Below are 25,325 nucleotides of genomic sequence, written 5' to 3'. Positions count from 1 at the left end.
TTATGAACTATTATTGATGAGTAACAATTTTTTTTATGATATTGCAACATGGCACCCAAACCCAATACAGGGGGTAGGCTGCATTTTGGTATCAAAGCTTACATTTTGTAAAATTTCTATATTTTCTTGGATTTCAAAATGGGCTCGGTGGAGAAAATATACCAAGCCCGCGACCGCATCTTGTCCCATGGCATCAGACTGCCGTGACAGCTCCACCTCACCACCGCAGTGACTCGTGACCGATGCACCTTTGTGTCCCATGCATGCCTACGATGAATTGATGATGTTGTCATGAGCGAGCCACTATGTCCATTGTGCTCACTTCCGATGGTGCCACCAACATCTTAGGCAAATCCCAAAAAAAACGGCCAAGTTAGGCCAGCATTTTGCATCCATCGTGAATCAGCTATCATGCCCACAATGGTGGGTGGCATCATCGTGGTTAAACCTGAGAACTGTCTCATGCATTTTCGTTTGATGCACAATTTATGATCTCAATGTTTTATATGGGTTGATAATATTATGTGGGAATCAATATTTAAAAATGCATCAATTTAACAAGATTAATGACAATTTTTAAGCAATTGAGCGGAAAATTATTAAGGAAATTCAAGGCCCGGCATTTAGAGTTGGTTTCAAATTTTATATAATACTCATCATACATATTTTAATTTAATTAGTTTTTTACAATATATATTTAATATTTATATTGATCCTTTGGATCATGAATCTTATGAGAGGTATGGTTGACCAATGCCACGTCCGCCCACGCGTTGTTACCACGCTGAAGCAAAGAATCCGCTACGGGAAATTCCCAATCCCTTCTTCTACATGCAACGCGCGATCACCGATGCCATAAATTCTCCATATATCTCAATCCGAATATCCATCCCCTTCTTCTCTCAATGGACTCCGCCTCGCCTAACACTAACCCAGACTTCCCTCCCGTCAAAGATCGCCGCACTGATGCGCTCGGCGATCTGCGCGTTATTCCCGACGAAATTCTATGTATTATATTGACTAGGCTGGCGCCGCACGATGTTGGCCGCCTCTCCTGCGTCAGCAGGTATCATTACTCTCCAATTATGGAATTTATTGTGCTGGCAAAATCATAAACTGTACTGCAATGGTTATTCTCTTATGTTTTGGTGTGAACCGACTTTGGCAATTCCGCATCTTTATGGTTTGGCTATCAAATTAAGCTAAAAGGGTGTTTGGCTAAGCTTACTTTAAATATCTTAAGCTCCAATTTCTTATAAGATGTTTCAAGCGCTTATAATATGTTATGCATCAAAAGCTAGTTAAAATGTTTCGGTAATCAAGCTCAAAGTTACGGGGAGTATCATGAGTTAGACATATAATGAAAATTGTGAGTTAAAGAAAGAGAAATGTAGTTAATGAGATGATCGTGAATCATGATTCATGAAATGTGAATGCCATATGATGGAAATAACATATCAACGTAGAGTTATTTTTGTAAATTGGTTGTTTATTATGTGATCATGGTAAAATAAGATGGGATTTATGAACTTATTATTTTTGGATATATAAGCTGTTGGAGTTTATTTTTAAGGTTTTTTAAATGTTTAGGAACTTAGTATGCCAAACAATTTTCAAAAGCTTATAAGCTCCAAAAAGTTTACAAGCTGTTTTAAGAAGGTTATAAGCTACACCGAACACCCTCTAAGACATGGCATTCAGTGGTGTTATCTTGGAAGAAAGCAAAACGGCAAGAACATTATTTCTGATTAATGATTAAATCTGCCACGCCATGGTTCAGATTGCAACACTTGCTATGTGCTTATGAAGAGTTTTCATGTAATCATGTTATACGTGGTTTGGACATTGGTATTTTCCTATAAATGCTTTAAGGTCATTAGAAGGGTCAATTTTTTATAGCTACGGAATGAGGAAATATCTTGTACAATCATAAAGTTGAATGCGGCCAATTTCCTTTATTTTGCCGTTCCTTTGCCTTAATATTGTGATCTGACTGTCCCGAGGAGGGCAGTGGGTCCAACTTTCTGAAATTCCACCTTACATTGATATCAATCTGGTTTTGTATTGAGAAAGATGATTTGTTATATAGATAATTAGATTTTCTTTGAGGCTTGGATTGGTTGGACTTGACGCTCATGTATGCTTACTGTGCTACTTTATTTATATCTTAACAGTTTTTGAAGCACTCTAATCCAAAGTAATAATGCTAAATATTGTTGTCTGTCAGAACCATTCATTTATAGATTCCGACTGGATTTTCATTAGTTGGCTAGGCCGATGTTTCTTCATTTACCGCATTCATCTGGAGCTGTAAAGATTCTGATTGTCTGTGCTATGTTAGCTTCCTACTGCATGCCCTGTTTTTAATTTTGTTGTTGGATATAGCGTGATGTACATACTGTGCAATGAGGAGCCTCTCTGGATGAGCCTATGCCTTTGCATTGCAAATCATGAGATTGAGTACAAAGGCTCATGGAAGAAAACAGCCTTGGATCAGTATGTTTCTTTGACTAATTTAGTTCTTTTCTCTACAACCTTGTCTATGAAGATCATATATTTTTTAAACCTGACATATTAATCGCATTCCATGTTTTATGGTGGTTATAGACTAAATTTGCTACACAAATATAATGAAGCTCCTAGAAGAACTTTGCAGTTTGATGGTATCTAATTTCTGCATGGATTTTATTCGAGTTTAGCATTCTTTAAAGGATTATTTCCTGCTTTCCTTACATGCATTTTTTATCACCTTATGCAGGATTCAGTTCGTTGTTTCTCTATAGAAGATTGTACAGATGTCATACTTTATTAAATGGATTCTCTTTTGATGATGGAAATGTGGAGAGAAAGGAGAACATGTCCTTTGAAGAGTTTCATATGGACTATGATTGTCTAAAACCGGTATACCATCATCGACTATATTATTAGAATCGTTGAGAAACTGAATAAATCTACTTACTCCACAAGTCCCAGTGTTGCTTGTCTTTTTTACCGAACTCATGGTTTTTATATGAGACTTATGACAGTTCAAAGTGTCTATATAATGCAGAAGGTTACTGAGAAACGGTAGTTTGACACTATAATTCCAAGAGAATGCACTCTAAGGAATAAAAACCTTGCAGTTTTATGTTAATGGAACTCCGATTTGATAAGTTAGAAGGAGTTAGAAGCTAATATATGGGGCATAATATATGTTTTATATTTGTTCTGCTATTTTTGAAAAAGAAACTAATTTTGAGTATTTCATCAATCACTGTAGAATAACCAACTTCCTTGTGCTGCATGTTGGTCTGGTTTGGCTAATCTGTTGGCTGAGTAACGATTTTGCCAAAATCATACTCCCTCCATTCCATAGTAATGGAGGCGTTTCTTTTCAGCACGGAGATTAAGAAAAATTGTGGTAGGTGAGTTAAGTAAAGGGAGAATAAAGTGGAAAATGAAAAAGGTAGAGAGATGAAGAGAATAAAGAAAGAGAGAGTAAAGTAGGTGTGGAGAAATATGTTGACTTTTACTATAAAGGGAAATGACTCTATTACTATGAAACGTACTAAAATGACAAAATGACTCTATTACTATGGAACGGAGGGAGTAGCAATTTGTATATGCTGATATAATTCCTAGTTTTGTGCCAGGTCATGATAAGTGGATTGGCTGATAATTGGCCCGCAAGAAAGTCATGGACAAGTGAGGAACTTTTATTGAAGTATCCAGAAACTAAGTTCAGAATATCACAGAGAAGTTCAAAGAAAGTCAGTATGAAATTTAAGGATTATGTTTCTTACACGCAAGTCCAACATGATGAGGATCCTCTTTACATTTTTTCTGATGAGGTATTTTGATTTCTCATTTTTGGCATTTACCTCAAAAAAGTTTGTTTTTGTCAGTTTCAATTTTTGAATTTGGTAGGAGTACAACTGATAAAATACTTGTTGCAGTTTGGGGAAGTCGCACCAGATTTGTTGAAGGAATATAGTGTGCCACATATATTTAAAGAAGATTACTTTGATGTGCTGGATATTGATCAGCGACCGTCTTATAGATGGCTTATAATTGGACCTGAACGATCTGGGGCATCTTGGCATGTTGATCCAGGTCTGACTAGCGCATGGAATACCCTCCTTTGTGGTCGAAAAAGGTCTGTGAGGATAAATTCCATGACCAAATAATAATATAAAAGTATCACTGTCAGGTTTCTTATAGTATATAAATATATACTACAATACAGGGATGTGTTAGTGAGAATTGGCTTTTATGTGAGAATTGAGATACATGCACAAACACATAGTCCATCAATGTGAGATGAACAAATATATATGACATATGAACAACGATATTCAACTAATATGTTATCCGTGTGGTGTATTGATTTTTTTTTTTCATTTTGGGTTAATGGGTTACATGGATTACATGGATTTGCTAATGTATTCACTAGGTCCTTGAACAGTTATTAGTGAGTTAGGGTTAGTATTATTTTATTGTTATAATATTGAGTGCGGACATCATCAGTGTACTCAAATATATCATTGCTGTTATCCATATATGCTTGTTTGATGTATGGCTAACCTTGGGTTCACACCATAGCTTCAAAAATAACATCACATTTTTTGCAGGTGGGCATTGTATCCACCTGGAAGAGTTCCGTTAGGAGTGACAATGCATGTAAATGAGAATGACGGTGATGTTGATATCGAGGGTCCATCTTCTTTGCAGGTAGTGTTCTATATAAAATTCTGCATCATTTGGTTTTCCTCTTCCCCCAATATTTGATGCATTTTCTAAACAATGGTTCTATAAATTTGTAATTCTCCTAGTGGTGGCTGGATTTCTATCCCCTGCTTGCTGACGCTGACAAGCCAATAGAGTGCACCCAACTTCCTGGAGAGACAATATATGTCCCAAGTGGTTGGTGGCACTGTGTGCTAAATTTGGAGACAACTATTGCAGTCACACAAAATTTTGTTAACTCCAAAAACTTTGAATTTGTGTGCTTGGACATGGCTCCTGGTTACCGTCATAAAGGCGTCTGCCGTGCAGGGTTGCTTGCTCTTGATGACAGCAGCTTTGTGGATGATGAAAATAATTCCATGTGTACTGAAAATGGCTCAAGCCACTTTAATCTTGACAGGAGAGAGAAGAGGCTAAGGATAGAGGAGGGGTGCTCTGAGAATGGTACAAATGGAAAATCTATGACTGATGGATGTGGTGGTGATTTAGAATACTCTTATAACATAAGTTTTTTGAGTAAGTTTCTGGATCATGAGAGGGATCACTACAATTCTCTGTGGAGCTCTGGAAACTGTATAGGGCAGCGAGAAATGCGAGATTGGTTATGGAAGCTCTGGGTCCAAAATCCAGGACTTAGGGACCTAATATGGAAGGTATCACCTTTCCTCATTCAGTTATTCATTGTTTGATGGGCAGTCTTTTGGGTCAACGTATTTATTGGGTTTGGGAGGTTGGTTTGGTTTCTTGTATGTGGGTAATATGCAAATAATCTCAAGATTCGCGAAACATAGTAGAAATACCCAGTAGTAGTTATTTATCGTATTAATTTTGATCTACCTCCATTTTAGTATATATTTAGTATATCCATTGATCGTCTATATTTGTTTTAGTACAATTTAGTATATTTGCTTATCAGTAATAGCAGGCCATTTATGGTTTTATATTTGATTATGCAATGAAATTATCATACATTATTAACAACATGATAGTTGGGTTGGATTCAGATTTTCTCAATCATATCAAATACTAGTGGATTTTATTATTTTCTTATTTGGCTGGATCCTCTTTGGTGCCTGATTGTTTTATGTCATGCCACAGGGAGCCTGTCTTGCGTTAAATGCTGGGATATGGTATGAACGTGTGGGAGCCATTTGCAACTTTCTTGAATTCCCAGGACCTTCACTTGAAGAGAAACTTCCTGTTGGCACAGGCAGCAATCCTGTAAGCTCTACACTAACAATTTTGCTGTGGACCAAGAGAAATAGCTAACCTTTTGGTTCCACCTCTCAATATGTTCACTTGATTTTAAAGCAACTAACCAGAGCTGTACTGTTGTACTAGTATATCTTTTTCTAGAATGAAATGATGCTTAAAGGGTCTTTTTTTCAGTTTTATGAATAAGCCCCCTCTGCCCCCTTCCTTCCCAAACACCAAAAGGAAAATGCTCAAATATGTTTTGTAGGTGTATACGTGTAAATGTATTATATACAAAAGTTAGCAAAATTAAGATGTTCAAACATAGTAAATATGCAAGTACCATCCCTCACTGTGTAGACTTGTGAATATGATACATTGTCATGTTTTTTGTACTACATGTGTTTTTTACTTTGAAAAGAGTTTCGGTGAGTAACATGAGTAGCTGACAAGTAGGTGTGTAATTTTCTAATAGGTGTATCTTATCGACGACTATGTGATAAAAATATTTGTTGAAGGAGGTCTGGAAGCTTCTCTTTATTGTTTAGGCACTGAGGTATGTTTCATTTTTCTTTATATTTGAGCTCATAGTGTGTTTGTGTGTGTTTTTTCCCCTTCCTTGTCCTTGATCTTATCTTCAACCTTTCTCTCCCTTTTCAGCTTGAATTCTATAATATAGTACATAAGTTGGACTCCTCTTTGAAGACTTACATTCCATCTGTATTAGCAAGTGGGATTCTTCTTTCTGAAAATGGGTCATATAGAGTCTTGCCCTGGGATGGTAAAGGCATACCTGAGCTGATTGGCAGCAGCGGTATCTCAACAATAAAGCACAAAGAAGTTGATTATCCATTTGGTCTCGTGGCCAAAAAGAATTTTGAATATCTAAATGCAGGAAAGCCATTGAACGAATCAGAAAATTGTGCTAAACCCTCTTCAGTGTGGCCCTATATTGTGACAAGAAGGTGCAAGGGGAAAATATTTGCTGAACTGTAAGTCATATCCTCATCTGTATAATTTTGTTGTGCTAAGAGAAAAGCTATGTTATGACAGCATATGCAACTTTACATTGTTTCATTTGCAGGAGAGATACACTCTCATCTGAAGATGAGCTCAACCTGGCTTCCTTCTTAGGCAAGCAGCTGCATGATCTCCACCTGTTACCTGTGCCCCGTCCATCTTGTAATATCTCAGTTCCTGTGATCGGAGAGGATTATATTCAGCCTTTACATTGTAGTGGGCTTTCAGAAAATGTTACAGATAAGATTGGTCATCCAGCCGATTTGGAGTTATTTATCAGCATCTTAAATCGAAAAAGGAAAGATGTTGGGAAGCGCTTGTCTCAGTGGTAAAACATCTCCACTTAAGCTTAGTATAAATATCTGGCAGACATAGGCAGTTATTTTGCATTTTTTTGTGTTGGTCATCTACATATCCTTTAAGACAATGTTATTAATGGCTGGGGTATGGCAGCTTATGACTCTCAATCTTGGAAGTCATGGAGCCTGCAGAATCATCAGTCTTCTTAATTTTCTTAATGTTTATGATTGGGTGTTAATTTGTTATTATGAAGGACTGATTAGCCTGTTTCTTCACTGTTTATTCCTTGCAGGGGTCATCCAATACCTAGTAACCTCATAGAGAAAGTTGATGACTACATCCCTCGTGACTTGAATATATTATTTGATCAATTGGAGGTGATTCTCATTTACATTTCAAAGAAATTTGCTAGTCCTTTGGATGTCTTGTATACCTACCTTTCTTCTCTTTCTATGTAGCATAAGACAGAATGCCGATCTTACACCTGGATACACTCTGATATTATGGACGATAATATCTACATGATGCCTTACTCAGATTCTATGTTAGAGGAAAATCTTTCTGAGCCTTGTGTTGAAGAGGGCGGCGCGCACATTAAAAGAACTAACAGCAGCAATATACATAAGCTTTCTTGGGTTCCAAGCTACATCCTTGATTTTAGTAATTTGTCAGCTGGTGAGTTCTTTGGCTTGCTTGCTTATTTCTCAATCTTCTTCTTGTTCATCTTTGTCATTCTTTCTTCCATTGTTTGTTTTTTTTTCTAGTTATGCGTAAGCCAACTCCGCCCATCTAAAGTTGTTTCAGTTCTTTTTCCATGTTTAGGAACTTTCTTACCAGGTTACATTTTACAATAGGAAGTTGACTTAGACTTACTAAAGCACTTGTTGCATAATTTCGAATTTGATTTCTAAGCTTAATGTCAACTGAAAAGAAATGCATTAAGGATAATCTAAAAAAACTATTTTGAAGGATTGCATTTAAACTGATCTATTCAAGCTTATAAAGTGAATCATCTCAAATGAGAATTGTAACGAAGAATTGTATATATCAATAACAGATGATAACACAACGCTTAGCAGATTGGAATTGACTATTGAGTATATATACTTTACTTTTTATTGGTTATCTGAGATTGGAAGGGCTAGATGATTTGTGTATGGTTTAGGAACTCATGGTGTCATTTTCAATGACTTTGATCTAATCTTATTGATTTTTTTATACTTTTCTTTTTATTTTACTTGGAACCCTAACATGAAAGAGTCGATTCTTACAGTAAATGAACAAAAGTGTGTCCATTAAAACAGTATCACTAATAGGCTTAAAGAATCAGCTGTCTTGCTTACGTGTTCTTACTACTGTTCTAGAATCATGAGCACTCTTGTTCTATCCACACAAATCTTAGAAAGAAGTTATCTTAAACCTGCATTATCTAAATATCGTATATACTATTACATTTCTGAGTCTCACATAATTTACACCCGACTCTGTAAATTGACACTTTCCTCATGCAGGCGAACCCATACTTGACCTGATTCCAGTATACCTTGATATTTTCCGCGGAGATCCCCGTCTCCTGAAACAGTTCCTCAATAGTTATAAGCTCCCATTTGTGAGGCAAAAAACCCTTTCAGAGGGGGTAGAGAGCAACAGATTCAGTCGGCTATCTTATCGAGCAATGTAAGTTGAGACCTTTTTGTTTACTAGTCATCAATATAATTCTATGGGTTCTTCATAAAGTTCGTATACTCAGTATGTTTTGCTATTTCTCACAATGATGTGTTTTATGCATGATATCGAAAGGCATCTAGATTTACTAAATCAAATAGAGACTAGAAGAAGTGGAATATTTTATGCTACCAATCTTTTTTATTCTTAAATACTATTCTGCCTAAACATTATTTTCAGCCAAATTTGAACTGTTCATCCGTCAGTTGTGTCAAGAGAGCCCACTTTGAACAATTTGGTCTTTGAATTATTATATGGTTTGCTTGAACTTTTGGATTTGCAGGTGCTATTGTATTTTGCATGATGACAATGTCTTGGGAGCTATTTTCAGCATCTGGAAAGAATTAAGGTCAGCAACATCATGGGAGGAGGTTGAGGAGAAAGTTTGGGGTGATTTAAACACTTATATTTAGTACTCCACTAGTAATTCTCATTTTGTTCATTTTTTCTGGCCTTTTTTTTTATTTTTTTAATTTGCTAATAGATTCAGTGTTATATCCAACAATCAGTTTGTAATACAAAGCAATCCCGATATTGGGATGTGTAATTTAATGAGACGTGCTTCATATTGTTATTATTAACTATTTATTATACTGATAAAATTGAATGAACAATTTCCCATTTTCTTTTAAACTGACGCAGTATTTAGTGATAGTTATAGCAATTGTAATGAAACTACTTGAAATGTTGTTGCAGAGGCCTTCCTCTCACATGATACTGTGAATATTCTAGGGTGGCGGAATCAAATCACATCTTAGAAATAAATTTTATTCCTATATATTTTGGTTCAAATATTTCCAAATATATAATAAAACATTCTCCCAATGTCATCCAATTTTCGAAAACCTTCACTATATGATAATTTTATATGAATTACTCTCAAATTAAAACTTTTGGTGGAGTACTTATTTTCTCCAAAAAATTTACCTTTAATTGACAAAAATGGTTGAGATTAGAACTATTCCACAATTGAGTTTAGTATAGTTAAATAACTTATACAGTATTTATTTAAAAAATCATTTATATAATTTTTATTCTATATGATATGACTATAAATTAATGTAAACTGTTATGAATCAGTGTACAACTGTAAATGATTTCTCGCTGAATTCTGGTGGGCTACGTGTTAGTTATTTATAGGCAGTTTCTAGTTTTAAAGATTTTTTTTATAACTCGCCGTGTGGGGTATAAAATCCTAAGAAAGAGTTTTTATTGCAACAGTTTTTTCTTTTTAAAAAAAACACCTTCAAATAAAAAGTTACTATTAAATCAGTGATTTCTAGTCTATTGTGATACTACAATCTTTAATATTTCTGTTTAAAAAGTTGTGATTTTCGAAGGTGTAGGTTTTTACTACTCCTACTATATTTGCCCTACATTTGGCATGTCGGTGGTATTTGAACCGACTTTGGGTTTAATATTTTGGTTAATTAATTGAACTGATTCATAATATCTCAAATATATGAATCTAAACATTTATCATAATCTGATTTGTAATTAATTTTTCTAAGTTATTATATTAAATTATTATTTAATTAATAAATTGTAATCTAAACATTCATTTGGTTAGATCATGGTAGATCTAGATTTTTGTTTTTTTGTTTATTATATTTCTCTTTCACGTAACAAAATTATTTATGATATTGTTCAAATAATATTGACGAAATCTTTATTTTCTATTTACTGTTACAATATTTTAATCATGTTTTTACATCAGACACGAGCACCAAAGAGATTCACTAAATTAATCAGTTTATTACTAATTTTGGAGAATGAGTAATTCTTGGAGTTGAGAGTTAATTTAGGAGCCAAAAAATAGCAATAAAAAGTTTTTGTGTTTACCGTCAATCATCTCATTTTCGTTTCTCGTGATTCTTGGGTACGTTCTTCTCTCTCTCAATCTTTCCATGTTGTTTTCTTCATTTATTTGCATTATCTAAATTGCAGAATTCATAATATGATTGATCATTATTTATGGGATTTATTTAACTTGAAAAAGATTTCTGTAGTATTATGACTAATAATGCGCTGGTTTTGTAATCTTCTGAAAGCTTAACTATGATTATGTCAATATGCTTAAATTGAGAAGATAATAAGCAAAACTACTATTTCAAATTTTAGGAAGCAGCAAGGCAATCGATATTTTATAATGTACAATAACTAATGGGAAAATGTATTCGTGATAGCTCCTAATTAGACTAAAAAACAATTATGGTATCCTACATGTTGATATTTATTGCAACCTCATTGCATAAAAAGAATTGTTGATTCAAATTTATTGCAAGTCTTTCTGCTCTGTATTCAGACATGATCGTTATTGAACGAAAAATATGTCCAAATTTTTATTCATAGCATACAGATAGATTTCCTACAAATTTTGGTTTCTTACAAACTCTAACTGATCATATTTCACAGATGGTTAGCTTCTCCTAGCATTCTATCATAATAAGAGGGTGCTATGAATTCCGACGACGATGACTCCCCGTATGCTTCACCTACCCTTGACGATAACGCGTCAAATAATACTAACGCGTCATCACCTCGAAGCAGAGCTTCGCCACAAGGGCTAGATGACGAGAACAAACCGTCTAATTTTTTCTCAAATTCCGAAGAAAGAGCTGCTCTTGAACGCGCAGTCGCCTCTCTAGAAGACGAGAAAAACTCATCTGTTGGTGTCTCAAGTTCCGATGTTTCAAGTTCCGTAAACAGAGCTGATTATCCTTCGGAAGATGTGAAAACAAAGGCACCACTTGTCGTTGTTTCTGAAGATAGACCAGTCAAGTGTTTAGAAGACGACGACACATCTGATGTTTCATCGTCTAAAGGCAAAGCTTCACCAGCCGCGGTTATATCAGATACAAAGGCTGCTGACGTTTCATCGTCTAAAGACAAAGCATCACCTGCCCCGGTTATATCAGATAACAAGGCCGCTGATGCTTCAACGGCCAAAGACAGTGCTCCGACGCCTCAAGGTAGAGCTTCTCCTGCAGTGGCATTAATGTCTTCAGAAGATGAGAACAAATCAGATAGTGTTGTTCCAAAAGCTGAAGAGAGTAACAAGAAAAAAGAAACTTATTTTACGCAATCAGAAGCCAAGTCAGACGCAGTTCCGCCCTCTCCGGTTGTATCTAGTGAAAAAGAAGCTCCGAGCGTACTCATGGTACCAGAAGACGGAGATCCTCCTGGAAATGCTAGCCTTTACAGTTTTCCGACGTATGGAGAATCCAAGTCTTCGAGTGCGTTGGAATTGAAAACTAGCAGAAACGACGTTGCCAATGGACACGCAGTGAAAGATGACAAGGCAGAAAGCAAAATTGTTGCACGGCCATCTACAGATGATGACTGCGTGGCTGCGGTACCATCTCCGCACCACAGGAGATGTGTTAGTGTTGACATTGCCAAAATTCCTGCTAATTATAGTAACAGTACTCCGAGTCCAAAAACCGATTTGGGTAGAGCCCGAACACATATTGACACAAGACCACCCTTCGAATCTGTGAAGGCAGCCGTCTCAAAGTTTGGGGGGATCGTCGACTGGAAGGCCCATCGTGTGCATACCGTGGAGGTATAACTCTCTCTTCGCCGTTTGGATTTCCTTACCTTGTGTTACATAGTACAAAAAACTGATGCAATTTTAATGTGTACCTTACTGTGATTGCAGAGACGGAAGTACATTGAACAAGAGCTTGACAAAGCACAGGAGGAAATGCCGTCGTGTAAGCAACTATGTCAGGCAGCGAACGAGGCGAAAATTCAAGTCCTGAAACAGCTAGAAAGCACTAAAAGACTGATTGAAGAGTTAAAGCTTAATCTTGAAAGAGCGCAAACAGAGGAGCAGCAAGCAAAACAAGATTCTGAACTTGCGAAGCTGAGGGTGGAGGAGATGGAGCAAGGGATTGCTGATGAGGCTAGCTTTGCTGCAAAGGCACAGCTTGAGGTCGCCAAGGCACGGCACGCTGCTGCAGTTGCGGAGCTCAAATCTATCAAAGACGAGCTCGAGCAGCTCAGACGAGACTATGACTTACTGATAGCTGAGAAAGAAGCAGCTGAGAAAAAAGCTGAAGAAGCTCACTTTGCTTCTAAACAAGTTGACAAGTCAGTCGAGAGTTTGACAATCGAACTCATTACTCTGAAGCAGTCGCTAGATTCTGCACATTCTGCACATCTGGAGGCCGAGGAGCACAGAATCGGAGCAGTTATGGCTAAAGAGCAAGACAGTCTTAACTGGGAGGTGGAACTGAAACAGGCTGAGGAGGAGCTCGAGAAACTAAATCAGCAAATGATTACAACGAAAGAATTGAAATCAAAGTTGGCTGAAGCTATGACACTGCTGCAGGATTTGAAGGCTGAATTGGCTGCTTATATGGAATCCAAATCAGATGAAACCGGCAGCGAAGATCCACTTAAAGAGCCTTTGACAAAAACTCGCGCAGACTTTGAGACTGCTATCAATGCAGCAAAGAAGGAGCTTTCAGATGTAAAGCTCAAACTCGAGAGAGCAACAAAGGAGGAAAATATTTTGAAGGTGGCCTCCGCATCATTGAAATCACAACTCGAGAATGAAAATGCGGAGCTTCAGGCCATCCAGGAAAGGGAAGGAACAGCGTCCGCTGCAGCTACGTCTCTCCACGCGGAGCTGAACAGGATCAAGTCCGAAATCAATGCCATACGGATGAAGGAGGAAGAGGAAAGAGAGAAACTGGTTGACCTTCCCTTGCAAATGCAGAAGGCAGCTGAAGAAGTAGAACAAGCAAAGGAGCTAGCAAGAACAGCTGGCGAGGAGCTCAAGAAAGCGACAGATGAAGCAGAGGAGGCAAAAGCAGGTGTGAGCACGAGGGAGGGCAAACTGCGCGCAGTTCAGAAAGAAATCGAAGCTGCAAAGGCAGCCGAGAGGCTGGCACTGGCAGCTATAAGCGCATTGCAGGAAAGTGAATCTGCTCAAAGGAACGTGGATGAGGATTCAGTAAACGGAATCACACTATCTTTAGAAGAGTATTACGAGCTGAGCAAGAGGGCACACGAGGCTGAGGAGCAAGCAAACATGAGGGTGGCTGCAGCTATGTCTCAAATAGAGGCGGCCAAGGAGTCAGAGCAGAAGAGCTTGAATAAACTGGAGGAAGTGAGCCAGGATATGTCTAAGCGGAAGGATGCACTTGAGATTGCATTGCAGAAGGCCGAAGCAGCCACAGAGAGGAAACTGGGTGCTGAACAGGAACTACGAAACTGGAGAGCTGACCAAGAACAGAAACGGAAGAATGCTGAGTCCGCTACCTCAGCCACAAATACCGGTAAGAGTTCAAAAGATGGGAAAGATTCTAAGAATCAAAAGTCTCCCAAGTCAGGCTCCAGCAAAGGCACAGACACTCAAGATGGGAAAGCTGGAAAGAAGAAGAAGAAATCATTCTTCCCGCGAATCTTCATGTTCCTGGGAAGAAAGAAGTCATCGCATTCGTCTTCGAAGGGAGAGTAATTTATCTTTCTCATTTACAACCATTATTGCTTCACTATAGCTCTGCCACTATGATTCAACCAAATTGAATTATACTGACTATATGTCAGGTTTATAGGAGAGGACCAGAGTGACTGTTATGTTATCATCTGTTGTAAAAGTACTCTCTGTAAATCTTTGAATAGCCTACTAGAAATTTGATTTTTTTTTATGAATAATTTAGTGATTTATGGCATTCAGAAAATGAGAAGTCGTCCTCTTTGACAAGTTGCTTTTCTCTCTCTTTCAAGTTTCAGGGAATAACCTTACTCTATAAACTTAAAAGTGAATTATTACTAATAGCTTATCATTTCTTGAAATAGCATTAAGATAGTAAATTACCAACAAAATTAATTAACGTGGATATGTTTACATAAATTCAAATGATTAAATGTATTAGTAGTTAATGTTTTTTATACATATCTGTAGTAATAATTGCATAATACTGGTAGTATTTATGAATTATGTTCTCTTATGTGCAACTAAAACAAAAAGGAATCTGAAGAAATATGATACTGTATAGAAAAATCAACATGTTGGGAAAATTCTATAATATACTTGATTTCGACAGAATACCAAAATCCCTTGATGATAGCTTTGTTGATGTAATACATAGTTGATTTTGATTAAATACCAAAATCCCTAGACCAACCAACAAACCACTACTGCAACAAACATCTTGTTACTAAAAGAAACCAACTTTTGGCCACTCAAGTTTGGTGTATAATAGGCGTTGGTTTAAAGTATGATCAGCCTTACTATCTGGCCCAGGAACCGAAATGCTTTGGTTGTTTCTCTTAGGCACCTGGTTTTCTCATCCCTTGACCAATGCTGAAACATAGTTATAAAATATAATAAAGACATATGCCCTGCCCCCAGATATCAGAAAATAAATTAATTCTTAAGGAAAAACTTACCTCTCCAAGCGCGTTAAGCTTCTCACGAACACCTTTCAACAACTCTTCTGCATCTCCATCCCATTTATAGATCTCCAGTTCTCTCCCATCAAAGAGCATATCTGAGACCTGGTAACGATTTTGAATCTAGAATAAGGACAGGCAACAAGAATTACATATGTAAACAAACACATTTTCAAGAATGTTTAACATGCAGATTTGAAGCACAAAACCCCTGAAACCTGAATATTTACGTTATGGCTAATAGAATACAGAAGCAGAGAATATCCTAATAGAGTTCGAGATAAGGCATCACACATATCCGGGATTTTAAATACTGTAAATTGCCTGCATGTCCCTGCAAAATATTAGTATCTGCAGAAGGCCAGGATTTCATGAACGGCCAAATTAATTGGCCGCTTGCAATCATCATAGCTATTACTATATTGAACTCTCAAGGCATTCGAGTTCAAATATATCTAAGAATTTATACCCTACCATGATTAGCCTGCAAGTGAACTGCTGTTAATAAAAAGTCAGATTTTTTAATGCGGTACTTAAACATAGTTTTCTTTTTTCCTTTCTGGCTAAACTTAGTTACTAAGCAGCATTGAGAAAAACAGACATATTTCAAGGTCCATCATCTAATTCAGAATATTAAGAATAATTCAGTAATGGAGATGGAAAGAAATGACAGTGCTGAAGAGTAATCGACATGTATATACAGCCAGAGGCAAAGCATTATGATTTTCAGCATTAGTACATGAAAGACATCAACAACGAAACGAACCAGGCCTCATGATACCTTTCTAGATATCACTTGCCCCCCGGCTATGTGTGAGAAATAGATGTTGTAGAAGTGGCAGAGGAACAATGGCGGACTCTTCTCCGCAAGATCCTCCAAATATTTCACGTAGTTGACTCCTGGATTACTAGGTTCTGGAATCTCATTACCTTGCTCCCTTACCCATTCTAAATCCCTTGAAATGCAATCTGACCTTTCCAAACCAGTCCTCCTAAAGTAAACATCTGTCACAACCAAAGCCATGAAGTCAGCTCATGAGTCCACTTTTCACCATCTACACAAAATGCCCAAATTTTCCAGATAAAACAGTTCATAAACACAAGAAATGCAAGCAAGTTCATACTTAGAATTCAACAAAAACAAGTAGAAATAGAAGAATTCTCACAAGAAACATCAGTAGACTCATCAACAATGCGCTCAACTGTGCTGAAAACCAATCGGCTGTCCACCAAAAATTTCATAAACCCCTCAATACTCGGCTGCCACGTCTCATTAATCTCATCACCGTTCTTTCCCTCTTTCTCTTTCTCTTTCTCACTCTCAATTTCTAGGTCTTCACTAACAACAGCAGCAGAAGCTCCCCGGCTCTTGGATTTCCCGTTGTTTCTGAGTTTCATGGCCACGAACCGCATCTCCTCGGTGATACCATTATCCTCGCCCGGGTATTTCTTCCTGTAACGGCGCCGCCGCTGTTTCACCGGAGACGGCGACTGTCCATTTGGCGGCGGCGCTTCTTCGTCGTCCGAGTATTCTTCAGTAAATCTGTCAATTCGATCCGTGTCGTAGTCGCTTTCTGTTTCGGAAGCTGTGGCGAGCGAGGTGAATTTTGAGCAATTGAAGAGAAAAGGATTTGTGTGGAGTGTGAAGAATTTTGGTGCGACGTAGGCTTTGATCAACAGCGGCGTGGTAGCAGCGGTTTTGATGAAATTCAGTGATGCTGAAGGGTTTAGACTGGAAATGTATGCCATTTATGCAGGAACGCCAATTTCCATCCAATTGATTTATCGCTTCTATTTAGTATCAGTAACGTAGTGATGATTTGCTCACTGTTGCAGTTTTCTGGATTTGCAAACGATTTCAATTGTTCTGGTGTTCAAGTGTTGCAATAGGCTGAGATTATCGACTCGACTCGACTCGAGTCGAGGCACATGCCATGCCATGCCATGGAATCAATCATGCTTTATTATGATTTAACAAAATGTGTCTTTATATTTCTTTTAGATTTAAATTTAATACTAAGAAATTGATAAAGTAATAAAAATAAGAATCGCTAGTAAAGGAAAATAAAAAAAAAAGTTAGAAAGAGAATCAGAAATATGGATTAAGTGAGAAAATTTGTATTTTTAAACCCCTCTATTTTTTGTAAATACTTCAAATGGTAAATGAGATTATATTTTGTGGGTGGAAAGAGGATAAAATATTAGAGAAAGTTTGTATTGTATTTTTTATGAACATCTTAAAATGGTGAAATGAAATTATATTTTGTGGACGAAAAGAATAGGAATGTAGTATGACTCAACAAGCTGATATTTCACGATGAAATGTTGAGTTTAAAATTAATTATGTATTCCAAAATTTCACCAGCATTCGATAAATATATAAATACTTTTCCATAAAGTAGTATTAAGAGATCATGCTTTCGACTTTTGAGAACTTGCTAGAATGATGGTAACGACAGAATCTTCTTTTACTATTGAAATATATTTTGAACAAATTCAAATTCAAATCATTAACGTGTTTTTGCATCTTAAGCGTTATTCAATAGCGTCCAAACTTTTTGACTTAGTGGTAAATTTGTCTAGTAAAAAGACTGTTGAAGCCGATTTTAAGTTGTTAATTTGTTGAATAGTGTTACACTATTCAACAAGCTGGAGCCCATGAAAATAGGGGTGCACCTATTGAAATTTCAATGAACGTAAACAGTTTACAGAAATCAACCCAGTAAAACAACTACGAACCACGTCTTCTAATGTAGTACTCCATCCGTCTCGCATTTTTTCTTTTGCTCGTAAATTAAAGATTGAGTAACTCTTGTAATTAAATTACTAGTACTATTTAAAGTGTAATAAGAGAGCACTTAATTAACTCTAACATCTTAATTAAATACTCTAATTCTTATTCAAAATATAAATGGTGCAAATAGTTTCAGATCTAAAAAGAAAAATGCGAGTAGCATGAGACAGATGTAGTACCATATTTATGGATAACATGGATAGCCATTTATTTCTAATATCCATTCATTTTATTCCCTCAAAAGAAGTTCATACATAGCCGTGTATCAGTTACATAACATGTTATTTTTGAGAGGTGATGAACTATGATCCTATTCCTACAGTAGTTGCTCCTATCCTAAAACTGATATATTTTCAGTATTACACTACAAATAACACAATTCTGCAATCTACAGAAAGAATCATCAAGAACCTCTAGTTGCAAAATGTCTACACAATATTCCCAGTCGATAGTTTCTTCATCTGCGCGGTAACAGCATCACCACCATAAGCTTACTATTCGATAAGAACTTGTAACAGATAGAACACTCATAACCGCGAATGAGATCTCAGAAATCAGATATGTTGAGGCTCTGCACTTGATAACATCGATTGCATTACACAGGATGCTGAGTGAGTTGTATATCTACTTGTGAACAGAATTGCTATAATGCAATTTCAGCTTTTTCAGAAACTCAAGTGTATCTTTATAGGATGGATCAGCCCTGCTTAACGGTTTGCAAGAATTTACATGGTCTGTCGAATCCAAAACCTGTCCAAGAACACAACAAATTGAATTGGTGTTTCAAAAATATTGCCTATAAGGCAAACACTTTCTGCAAGAGAATGACTTCTTCATTTTCATCAATTTACCTAAACTGCCCCTAACAACGGAGATTAAACCAGCCAATACAAGACCTATTACTTTGTTGAAATGGCATGCCTTCTTTGGTTTTATAAAATCTAAAAGAAATGTGTGTGGTGTCATACAGAAAACTGACAACAGAACTGCAAGCATATAGTGCATACTTAACATGCATACTTATCAAAAACATTGCAGTAAGTAGAATAACACAATGGCAACAATCAAATGAAGCACTGGAAAACTTACTACAAGTTCACCAAATCCAGGATATGCAGATTCCATCGGTACAATTTCCATACGAAAGGCCCAGCCTCCATAACCCTCAACAATTGGGGTTACCTTTGTCTGCCAAAGCCAACAGATGTCAGATTCGTAAACAAAAACTTTTCTAGAAAAACTGAAACAGAGGTTCAGAGGTCACCTCACAAAAACTGAGGACGTCAATTAGCTTTTTTTTGTAAAGTTGACGAACAAAATCATTGAGCTCGGTCAACCTAGGTGATCCACTTCTTAACTCTCCAATCTGGCCAGGATAGATAGAACTAACGTTTATGAGATCTCATTGTTTTTGAAATGTACAACAGGTACATTTAAGCTGAAAGACTAAAAAAAAGTCAGAAGTAAAAACTAACACTCGGTGCAGGACGTAAGACAAGACCCATGCGCCAAGGCATGTCCGCTAGCTTGCTGCCAAAATGGGGGCAGCTATAGAAAACCTGAGAAACACGCAAGTACGGCAATTTATACTACGTCTTTCAAGGTGGTATGACTATACATACAGCTTCGATTAATCAAATAAACTTACAATTCCCACAGTATTCTTTACAAAATCATCATTGTTTTCTGCCTTTGCTTGGTGTAACATCTGCTTGACAACCAGACCACCCATGCTGCAGAAGAAATGCTATTATGTCATATTACCAAAAAAAGAAAGATCGTGCCATGTGAATAATAGATTCTTATGCAGAGTAATAGGATAGATATATGTAAAATTTACAGCTTCTTATACTAATGTAAAGGTTAAATTAGAGTCTAATTAATCACTGTAATTGAACTGCTTTGGTTAACGAGGTCCAACTCTTAGAAGTTTACATCTTTCGTGAATTCTTGTTCTTGTAACAAGATGTGCGTTGTCCCAAAGTCCATCTTGTTAAAGATGAACATCTTTTTCCTTTTGCTTTCTCTTAAAATGTGGGATGCCAGGTTCTTCCCAAATAGCTACATCTAGATTCTCATTTAACACAAATTCTTTTAGATACCCATTTTTTTCTTTTGTCCCATATACAACCTCCCAAATTCGACCAGCTAGATAAAGCAGATTGAGTTATAAATGAATTCTGCCTGGCACTAAGCCAACAGGTTTATGCTTCATTTCGCATGCAACAAAAAAGGGAAATAACATCGCTAAATATTATCTGAAAGCTACAAGGTAGGAGTTAAAATGAAAATACTAATTCACCTTTTTCGTTTCAATATATTATGGAGGAAAATAAGCAATATTTCTTGAAGGAACAAATCAAGTAGTACTTCATAATTTTAAAATTAATCTGCGCAGTTAGGATTCTGTTAAAATGCAATCTCACCTATGAGTTACAAATATGACAGGTCGATCCCCAATGCCTGCAGTAACAAGTTTCTCAAGAAGCATTGAGCTGACTTCCTGCAAGAGAAATATAAGTAAGGAATTAACTTAAAGTTCATATTTGCATCAGAGCGCATACAGGCTAAATAGAAGAACTAAAAAACCAATGTCCTTGTGCATGTGGAAATCTGCAAAAAGTTGTGTCCTTGTGCAAGTGGAAATTTGGTGTTGTAACATTCACAGGTGTCACTATGAGAAATGTGACTGTTGCAAAGTAGAGGTCTACTAATGGTTGATCCAATACACAGAACAAAGATTTGAAAAAGGAAGAGGACATTATGTATTGGTCAAATAACCAAATATATTTGACATATTATACATTGACCACTAACCTGCAAAGGTAGACTAGCTCCAGACCACTGTGTAAGATTTGTCTGCATTTTACATGTGAAGAGTATTAGATGCTAAAAAGATAAACTCACTACCTCTTAATGTGACAGTTAACTAGCCCCAAATTTTGGCAGTTAAGTTAGAGATATGCTGCAAATTCTAAGCTAACTAATAAACAAAAAAATTTTGAATCAAAGTAACCTTGTATTTGAGACTAAACAACCGAGCATGAGGAAAGTCAGCTGCAAGCCATTCACCAGGCCAAAAAGTTCCTTGTTTACCAGCTTCTTCGTCAATCTTCTCAACAAGGCCAGACTTTGTTGATGACTTGTCTTCGGATACCCGCCAAGTTTTAAAGGGACCACCACGGAGGCCATGCACGAAGACAATATCCAGTGGAGGAAAATCCCTGTTCAAGAAGCTTTGAGACCCAGAAGTAGAAGCAGGAGGATTATCATCCCCTGAACCTCTTTGTGACAGCCTATTTTCCTTCTCTGCAAACTCATCATCGACTATTGGACCATCAACAGGATTCAATGATCCCTTTTCTATACACTTCCAATGAGGCAATTCAGGTCTGATTAAAAATATCATGTCAGCATATTGAGGGCAATGCTGTCTTTTGTTCATAGAACTGGTTTCGGTTACACCATCATTTTCTGACTTCCCACTGTCTTGATCACTACAAAATGCATTCAATAGGGTTGCCCTAGCATAACTCTGAATTTTAAGATCATTGCAACCAGGAAGTTGTCCTCTAGCACATTCATCAAGCCATTTACACCAAGTTTCATCGGCAACAATTGCTTTCTGCACTTTCGGAAGAACAGACAGAATGGAAAGCAAACGAGCTGCATGCCTCCTCATGTGAGCCGTTGCTGGAACACGCAAGTTTGAAGGATCATCAACCTCGGAAGAATCATCAGAGGAAGACGGAAACCTCTCTTGCGCCTCGAGAGCTCGTGATGCATCATATGCTTCAATTGCAGCTAGTTGCTCATAATCATCTTCTAGTAGAAAGCGCCGAAGTAAGCATAAAACACCAAGGTCAGCTATTTTGTTCTGGCACAAAGCATCATCAGCACAAATTTCAGTCAGTCCTTTAATGCCTTTTAGTGTAGCATGAGCAGAATCTGCAGCAGTAATTTTTTGTGCTTTGTCTTTCTTAAGATTTTTAAATGATCCTATAAAGGGTTCAAGGGAGAGAAGGTCCGCAAGTGGAAATGTGTCATCACTCCCATTGGGTGTCCCCAGTTGAGTTCCTGCTAAATTAACAACCGCACTTGATAACTGACTGGCAATCTGGATTGCAGAAACAACATTTGCTTGATCAATTTGTGTCTGCATGTTCCAATAGAATCGTGAGAAGTATTGAGAGAAATGACTTCTAAAACATATTCAATCAGAAACAAAGTATTTAAATTCATAAGATGAACTTCACCAACTGACCTTCACTTTTACATTCGAAAACTGAGAACTCCCATTTGCCAAATTATGCTTCCTGAGCCTGAGAGCATCTGTTAGTAAGATGGTCAGCCATCCCTGAGAAATTGGAATAGAGGATGGACCATAGTCTTCAAGAATGTGTGAAAGAATATGTATGGCAGATGAACGAATTGTGTCAGAGGAGGCCTTCCCAAATATCCAAGAAAGTAGAATAGGTGACCACTTTTGTGTCTCTTCTAGAGACATATGCAGTTCCCTAGAGCTAATTAGTTCAAGGGCTTTTGCCAATGATTCTTGGATAGATTTATGCTTCACGGTTTTCTTAGCTGCCTCTCTCATTGAATGAAGACCTTTCTCCATCGCTATTTCCTGAGCTTGAGAGCTTCTCTGAATAGTAACCAATAAAGCAGATAAAGCCACTTGAGCCAAAGGCAAGTCCTGCGTTTGGCTAGCCTGAGAGATAGTAGAAAGAAGACTAGAACTCCAATCTACAATGGAGTTATTTAGAGGCAAGCTTCGGTCTTCTAAAAGCAACAACACCAACCAACTCCCATGCCATTTTACTGATCTCTCAGGCGCCACCAATGCACTCATAACTGCATGCCCATCTCGATCCAGTTCTTGAATGTGAGTGCGATTAACTTCAGATGCCATTGCCCAGGTTGCTAGCGCCCATGCAGCAAAAGGAACTGCCACATGTTCAGAGTCTAAATCATCCCAAAGTCCAGGAACTACTACAGATGACAACTTTCCTTGAAGAAAAGGGCTGTCATTCATTTTGTTGAATAACTGATTTGTAGACCCAGCTCTTGCCGTCCTTGAGTTGTAGGAATCAGAATGATCCACATCGGCATATCCACCATTTCCAGAAAGCCCCAAAACTGCAGTACCTCCAAGAACCTTAATTCCAATACCCTTCATACCTGTCCCACCGTCATCATCATCATCATCATCATCGTCGTCGTCGTCTACATGTTGTTCGTCCCAATGCATGCCGCCCTCTTCAATAACTTGTATAGCTGCTGAAATATCTCTCATTTCAGCGTTTTTTGGCAGCAAGGGTTTGAGTGATAATTTCTCTACATTATCACAGTTGGATGTGACAACATCCATGATTGCTGCTATAAGCATACTCTTGCCTTTATCAGATACATCAAATGAACTACGCTTAGATCGCTGCTCCAACACAAGAACAATGTATAAATATAAAGACACTCCAGTATGCCATCACAATAATTACTCATAACATACTATGTTATTCTCCCATGAACTCTAGTATTCCGACCTTTTCTAGATAAACATAACCAATAGTAAAATATTTATTAGATCAAGGACTTCCACTCAACTAATGATCCTACCCTGCAGGATTGGTCAACGAATATTTTTCATATCAAACAAAAGCAAATTTAGTAACCCAAAAGCATACATTAGCAGCATCAATATCCATCACATATCAAATATTAGCATTAGCAGCTTAACAACGAAGATATAAACATCAATTAAAAACGAAAGTAGAAGCTCACTTTCTTTGATCGCTTAGGTTTAGCAGAGAAAATGAACCTCAGCAGATTGGGAACTGCTTGGGGGCGCCCCAAAACAGCCTCGCACACATTGGGATCAGCAATCAAGTACGCCAACGCCCTGGCCGATTCAGCCTGAGTTCCATTTCCGTCCTTGGCCCCAGCAACAGTTTCCAGCAGCCAGTCGACTACGGCACCACCGCCCGCACCAACAATCGCCACCCTTCGGCTATCGCTGGCCGCCACAATGTCAGCTATCAACGCGGCCACCCGGAGCTCGAACCCCGCCCTAACCTCATGGTTGGCCGAGGACATCACCGACCTCAACGACTGCCACAGCACGGACGCAGCCACGCCCATTTGCCTAGTCCTATTCACAATCCTGTCAATCGATTCATTCGAATTCTCGATCGTTTTCCCAAAGTCCGCATACATTGATCCCGACCTATCCGAAACAGAGGCGTCCTTCGACTGCGCGGCGGCGTAGGCGGCGAGGAGGGTTGCGGCGGAGAAGGCGGCGATTAAGGAGTTCCTCCTAGAGAGGAAAGCGGAGGGGACGTGGGGGGTGAGGGATGGGCGGTGATCGTGGTGGAGGACGGGAGGGGATGGGGAATTTGGGGAATTTCTGAGATTGGAGAGGAGCGCGGAGGGGGCATTGGTATCGCCGGAGGAGGAAGAGGTGGAGACGCGGCGTCGGCGGAGGAGGGGGAAACTGGTGCGGGATGATTTGTAGAGGCGAAGCATTTTTTTAAAATTTGATTATGGCGTTCGCGGCGGCGGCGGAGGGATTCCGTTTTTCAGTTATTATGTAGTACGGCGACGAGAAGGGGACGGCGTCGTTTGCAGAGGTAAGTTGTAGGCGTTTTCTTAGAAAATTCGAATATGCCCAAAACTCAACTTATATCATTTTAATTACTAATTTATTTCTATTTTAACTCATTACTTGTCACTTAATTTTAAAGGAAACTAGTAAGTAGTTTTGTTTACACAAAGCTAACCACGGTCAAAAATGAATCAAACAAAATGGGTAACAAATGGATTTTGGATAACTAGTTTTTCGTGCAGATGTAAACCAGCTTGTTACTTTATAATGTAACTGTAATTGGCAAAATACTAGTACTATACATTTGAGATCTTTTATTCGTAAAATAAATTGTAGTTTAATATTAATGCTAACACATTTCACAAAATTGTGATTATGATACATGTATTTTTTAAGTGAGATTTTAATTGACGAAAAATACATTTTGTTCGTAAAATCAAAGATAATTTTTCATTCACTCTAATAAAAATAATGATTAAAAAATAACTTTTTTATTTTACATTTATTTTATACACAATTTTTTCTATAGAAAATACCCCCACCACTTCATACCTC

The 25,325-nt window shown here is 37.6% G+C and overlaps 4 protein-coding genes across 5 annotated transcripts; 2 read left to right on the top strand and 2 right to left on the bottom strand.

The window, feature by feature from the left end:
- The first annotated feature begins 751 nt into the window (after nucleotides 1–751).
- LOC121770627 (F-box protein At1g78280-like) lies at nucleotides 752–9,597 on the top strand. 2 transcript variants are annotated; one of them, XM_042167378.1, is made up of 16 exons: nucleotides 752–1,066; nucleotides 2,386–2,496; nucleotides 2,608–2,663; nucleotides 2,759–2,901; nucleotides 3,633–3,830; nucleotides 3,936–4,135; nucleotides 4,611–4,710; nucleotides 4,812–5,378; nucleotides 5,824–5,946; nucleotides 6,395–6,475; nucleotides 6,580–6,911; nucleotides 7,004–7,267; nucleotides 7,532–7,616; nucleotides 7,698–7,914; nucleotides 8,751–8,916; nucleotides 9,248–9,597. In XM_042167378.1, the coding sequence occupies exons 1-16, from the start codon at nucleotides 906–908 to the stop codon at nucleotides 9,375–9,377; spliced, it is 2,934 nt and encodes a 977-aa protein (XP_042023312.1). In that variant the 5' UTR covers nucleotides 752–905; the 3' UTR covers nucleotides 9,378–9,597. The 2 variants fall into 2 exon arrangements, with proteins under 2 accessions (XP_042023312.1, XP_042023314.1); XM_042167380.1 differs by lacking the exon at nucleotides 2,608–2,663 and having other exon boundaries at nucleotides 928–1,066.
- A 1,695-nt stretch (nucleotides 9,598–11,292) lies between these two features.
- LOC121771375 (protein WEAK CHLOROPLAST MOVEMENT UNDER BLUE LIGHT 1-like) lies at nucleotides 11,293–14,721 on the top strand. Its single transcript, XM_042168158.1, has 2 exons — nucleotides 11,293–12,529; nucleotides 12,626–14,721. The coding sequence occupies exons 1-2, from the start codon at nucleotides 11,423–11,425 to the stop codon at nucleotides 14,432–14,434; spliced, it is 2,916 nt and encodes a 971-aa protein (XP_042024092.1). The 5' UTR covers nucleotides 11,293–11,422; the 3' UTR covers nucleotides 14,435–14,721.
- A 293-nt stretch (nucleotides 14,722–15,014) lies between these two features.
- LOC121772555 (probable inactive heme oxygenase 2, chloroplastic) lies at nucleotides 15,015–17,306 on the bottom strand. Its single transcript, XM_042169695.1, has 4 exons — nucleotides 16,539–17,306; nucleotides 16,154–16,377; nucleotides 15,370–15,477; nucleotides 15,015–15,283 (listed from the first exon to the last, which is right to left on the bottom strand). Exons 1-4 carry the CDS (start codon nucleotides 17,119–17,121, stop codon nucleotides 15,191–15,193), a joined length of 1,008 nt encoding a protein of 335 aa, XP_042025629.1. The 5' UTR covers nucleotides 17,122–17,306; the 3' UTR covers nucleotides 15,015–15,190.
- A 1,066-nt stretch (nucleotides 17,307–18,372) lies between these two features.
- On the bottom strand, nucleotides 18,373–24,800 carry LOC121772345. The gene is made up of 10 exons (XM_042169407.1): nucleotides 23,951–24,800; nucleotides 22,431–23,603; nucleotides 21,183–22,322; nucleotides 20,984–21,025; nucleotides 20,593–20,669; nucleotides 19,815–19,899; nucleotides 19,642–19,725; nucleotides 19,431–19,532; nucleotides 19,256–19,354; nucleotides 18,373–18,916 (listed from the first exon to the last, which is right to left on the bottom strand). Exons 1-10 carry the CDS (start codon nucleotides 24,689–24,691, stop codon nucleotides 18,791–18,793), a joined length of 3,669 nt encoding a protein of 1,222 aa, XP_042025341.1. The 5' UTR covers nucleotides 24,692–24,800; the 3' UTR covers nucleotides 18,373–18,790.
- Between the last annotated feature and the right edge of the window lie 525 nt (nucleotides 24,801–25,325).

Source organism: Salvia splendens, chromosome 16 (assembly GCF_004379255.2).
Source record: "Salvia splendens isolate huo1 chromosome 16, SspV2, whole genome shotgun sequence".
Lineage (NCBI taxonomy): Eukaryota > Viridiplantae > Streptophyta > Magnoliopsida > Lamiales > Lamiaceae > Salvia > Salvia splendens.
Note: the sequence above shows the minus strand (reverse complement) of the source record. Positions and strands in the feature narration are given on the sequence as shown.

Excerpts from the sequence above, each read along its gene's own strand:
- LOC121770627 (XM_042167378.1), top strand. The coding sequence starts at position 906 with ATGGACTCCGCCTCGCCTAACACTAACCCAGACTTCCCTCCCGTCAAA. Across the intron at positions 2,497-2,607 it reads AAGAAAACAGCCTTGGATCA|ACTAAATTTGCTACACAAAT; the intron begins GTATGTTTCTTT and ends TGGTGGTTATAG. Across the intron at positions 3,831-3,935 it reads TTTACATTTTTTCTGATGAG|TTTGGGGAAGTCGCACCAGA; the intron begins GTATTTTGATTT and ends TACTTGTTGCAG.
- LOC121771375 (XM_042168158.1), top strand. The coding sequence starts at position 11,423 with ATGAATTCCGACGACGATGACTCCCCGTATGCTTCACCTACCCTTGAC. Across the intron at positions 12,530-12,625 it reads ATCGTGTGCATACCGTGGAG|AGACGGAAGTACATTGAACA; the intron begins GTATAACTCTCT and ends CTGTGATTGCAG.
- LOC121772555 (XM_042169695.1), bottom strand. The coding sequence starts at position 17,121 with ATGGCATACATTTCCAGTCTAAACCCTTCAGCATCACTGAATTTCATC. Across the intron at positions 16,378-16,538 it reads TGAGTCTACTGATGTTTCTT|ATGTTTACTTTAGGAGGACT; the intron begins GTGAGAATTCTT and ends TGGTTGTGACAG. Across the intron at positions 15,478-16,153 it reads GGCAAGTGATATCTAGAAAG|GTCTCAGATATGCTCTTTGA; the intron begins GTATCATGAGGC and ends AATCGTTACCAG.
- LOC121772345 (XM_042169407.1), bottom strand. The coding sequence starts at position 24,691 with ATGCTTCGCCTCTACAAATCATCCCGCACCAGTTTCCCCCTCCTCCGC. Across the intron at positions 23,604-23,950 it reads AACCTAAGCGATCAAAGAAA|CGATCTAAGCGTAGTTCATT; the intron begins GTGAGCTTCTAC and ends GTGTTGGAGCAG. Across the intron at positions 19,900-20,592 it reads GTCATATTTGTAACTCATAG|CATGGGTGGTCTGGTTGTCA; the intron begins GTGAGATTGCAT and ends TTTCTTCTGCAG.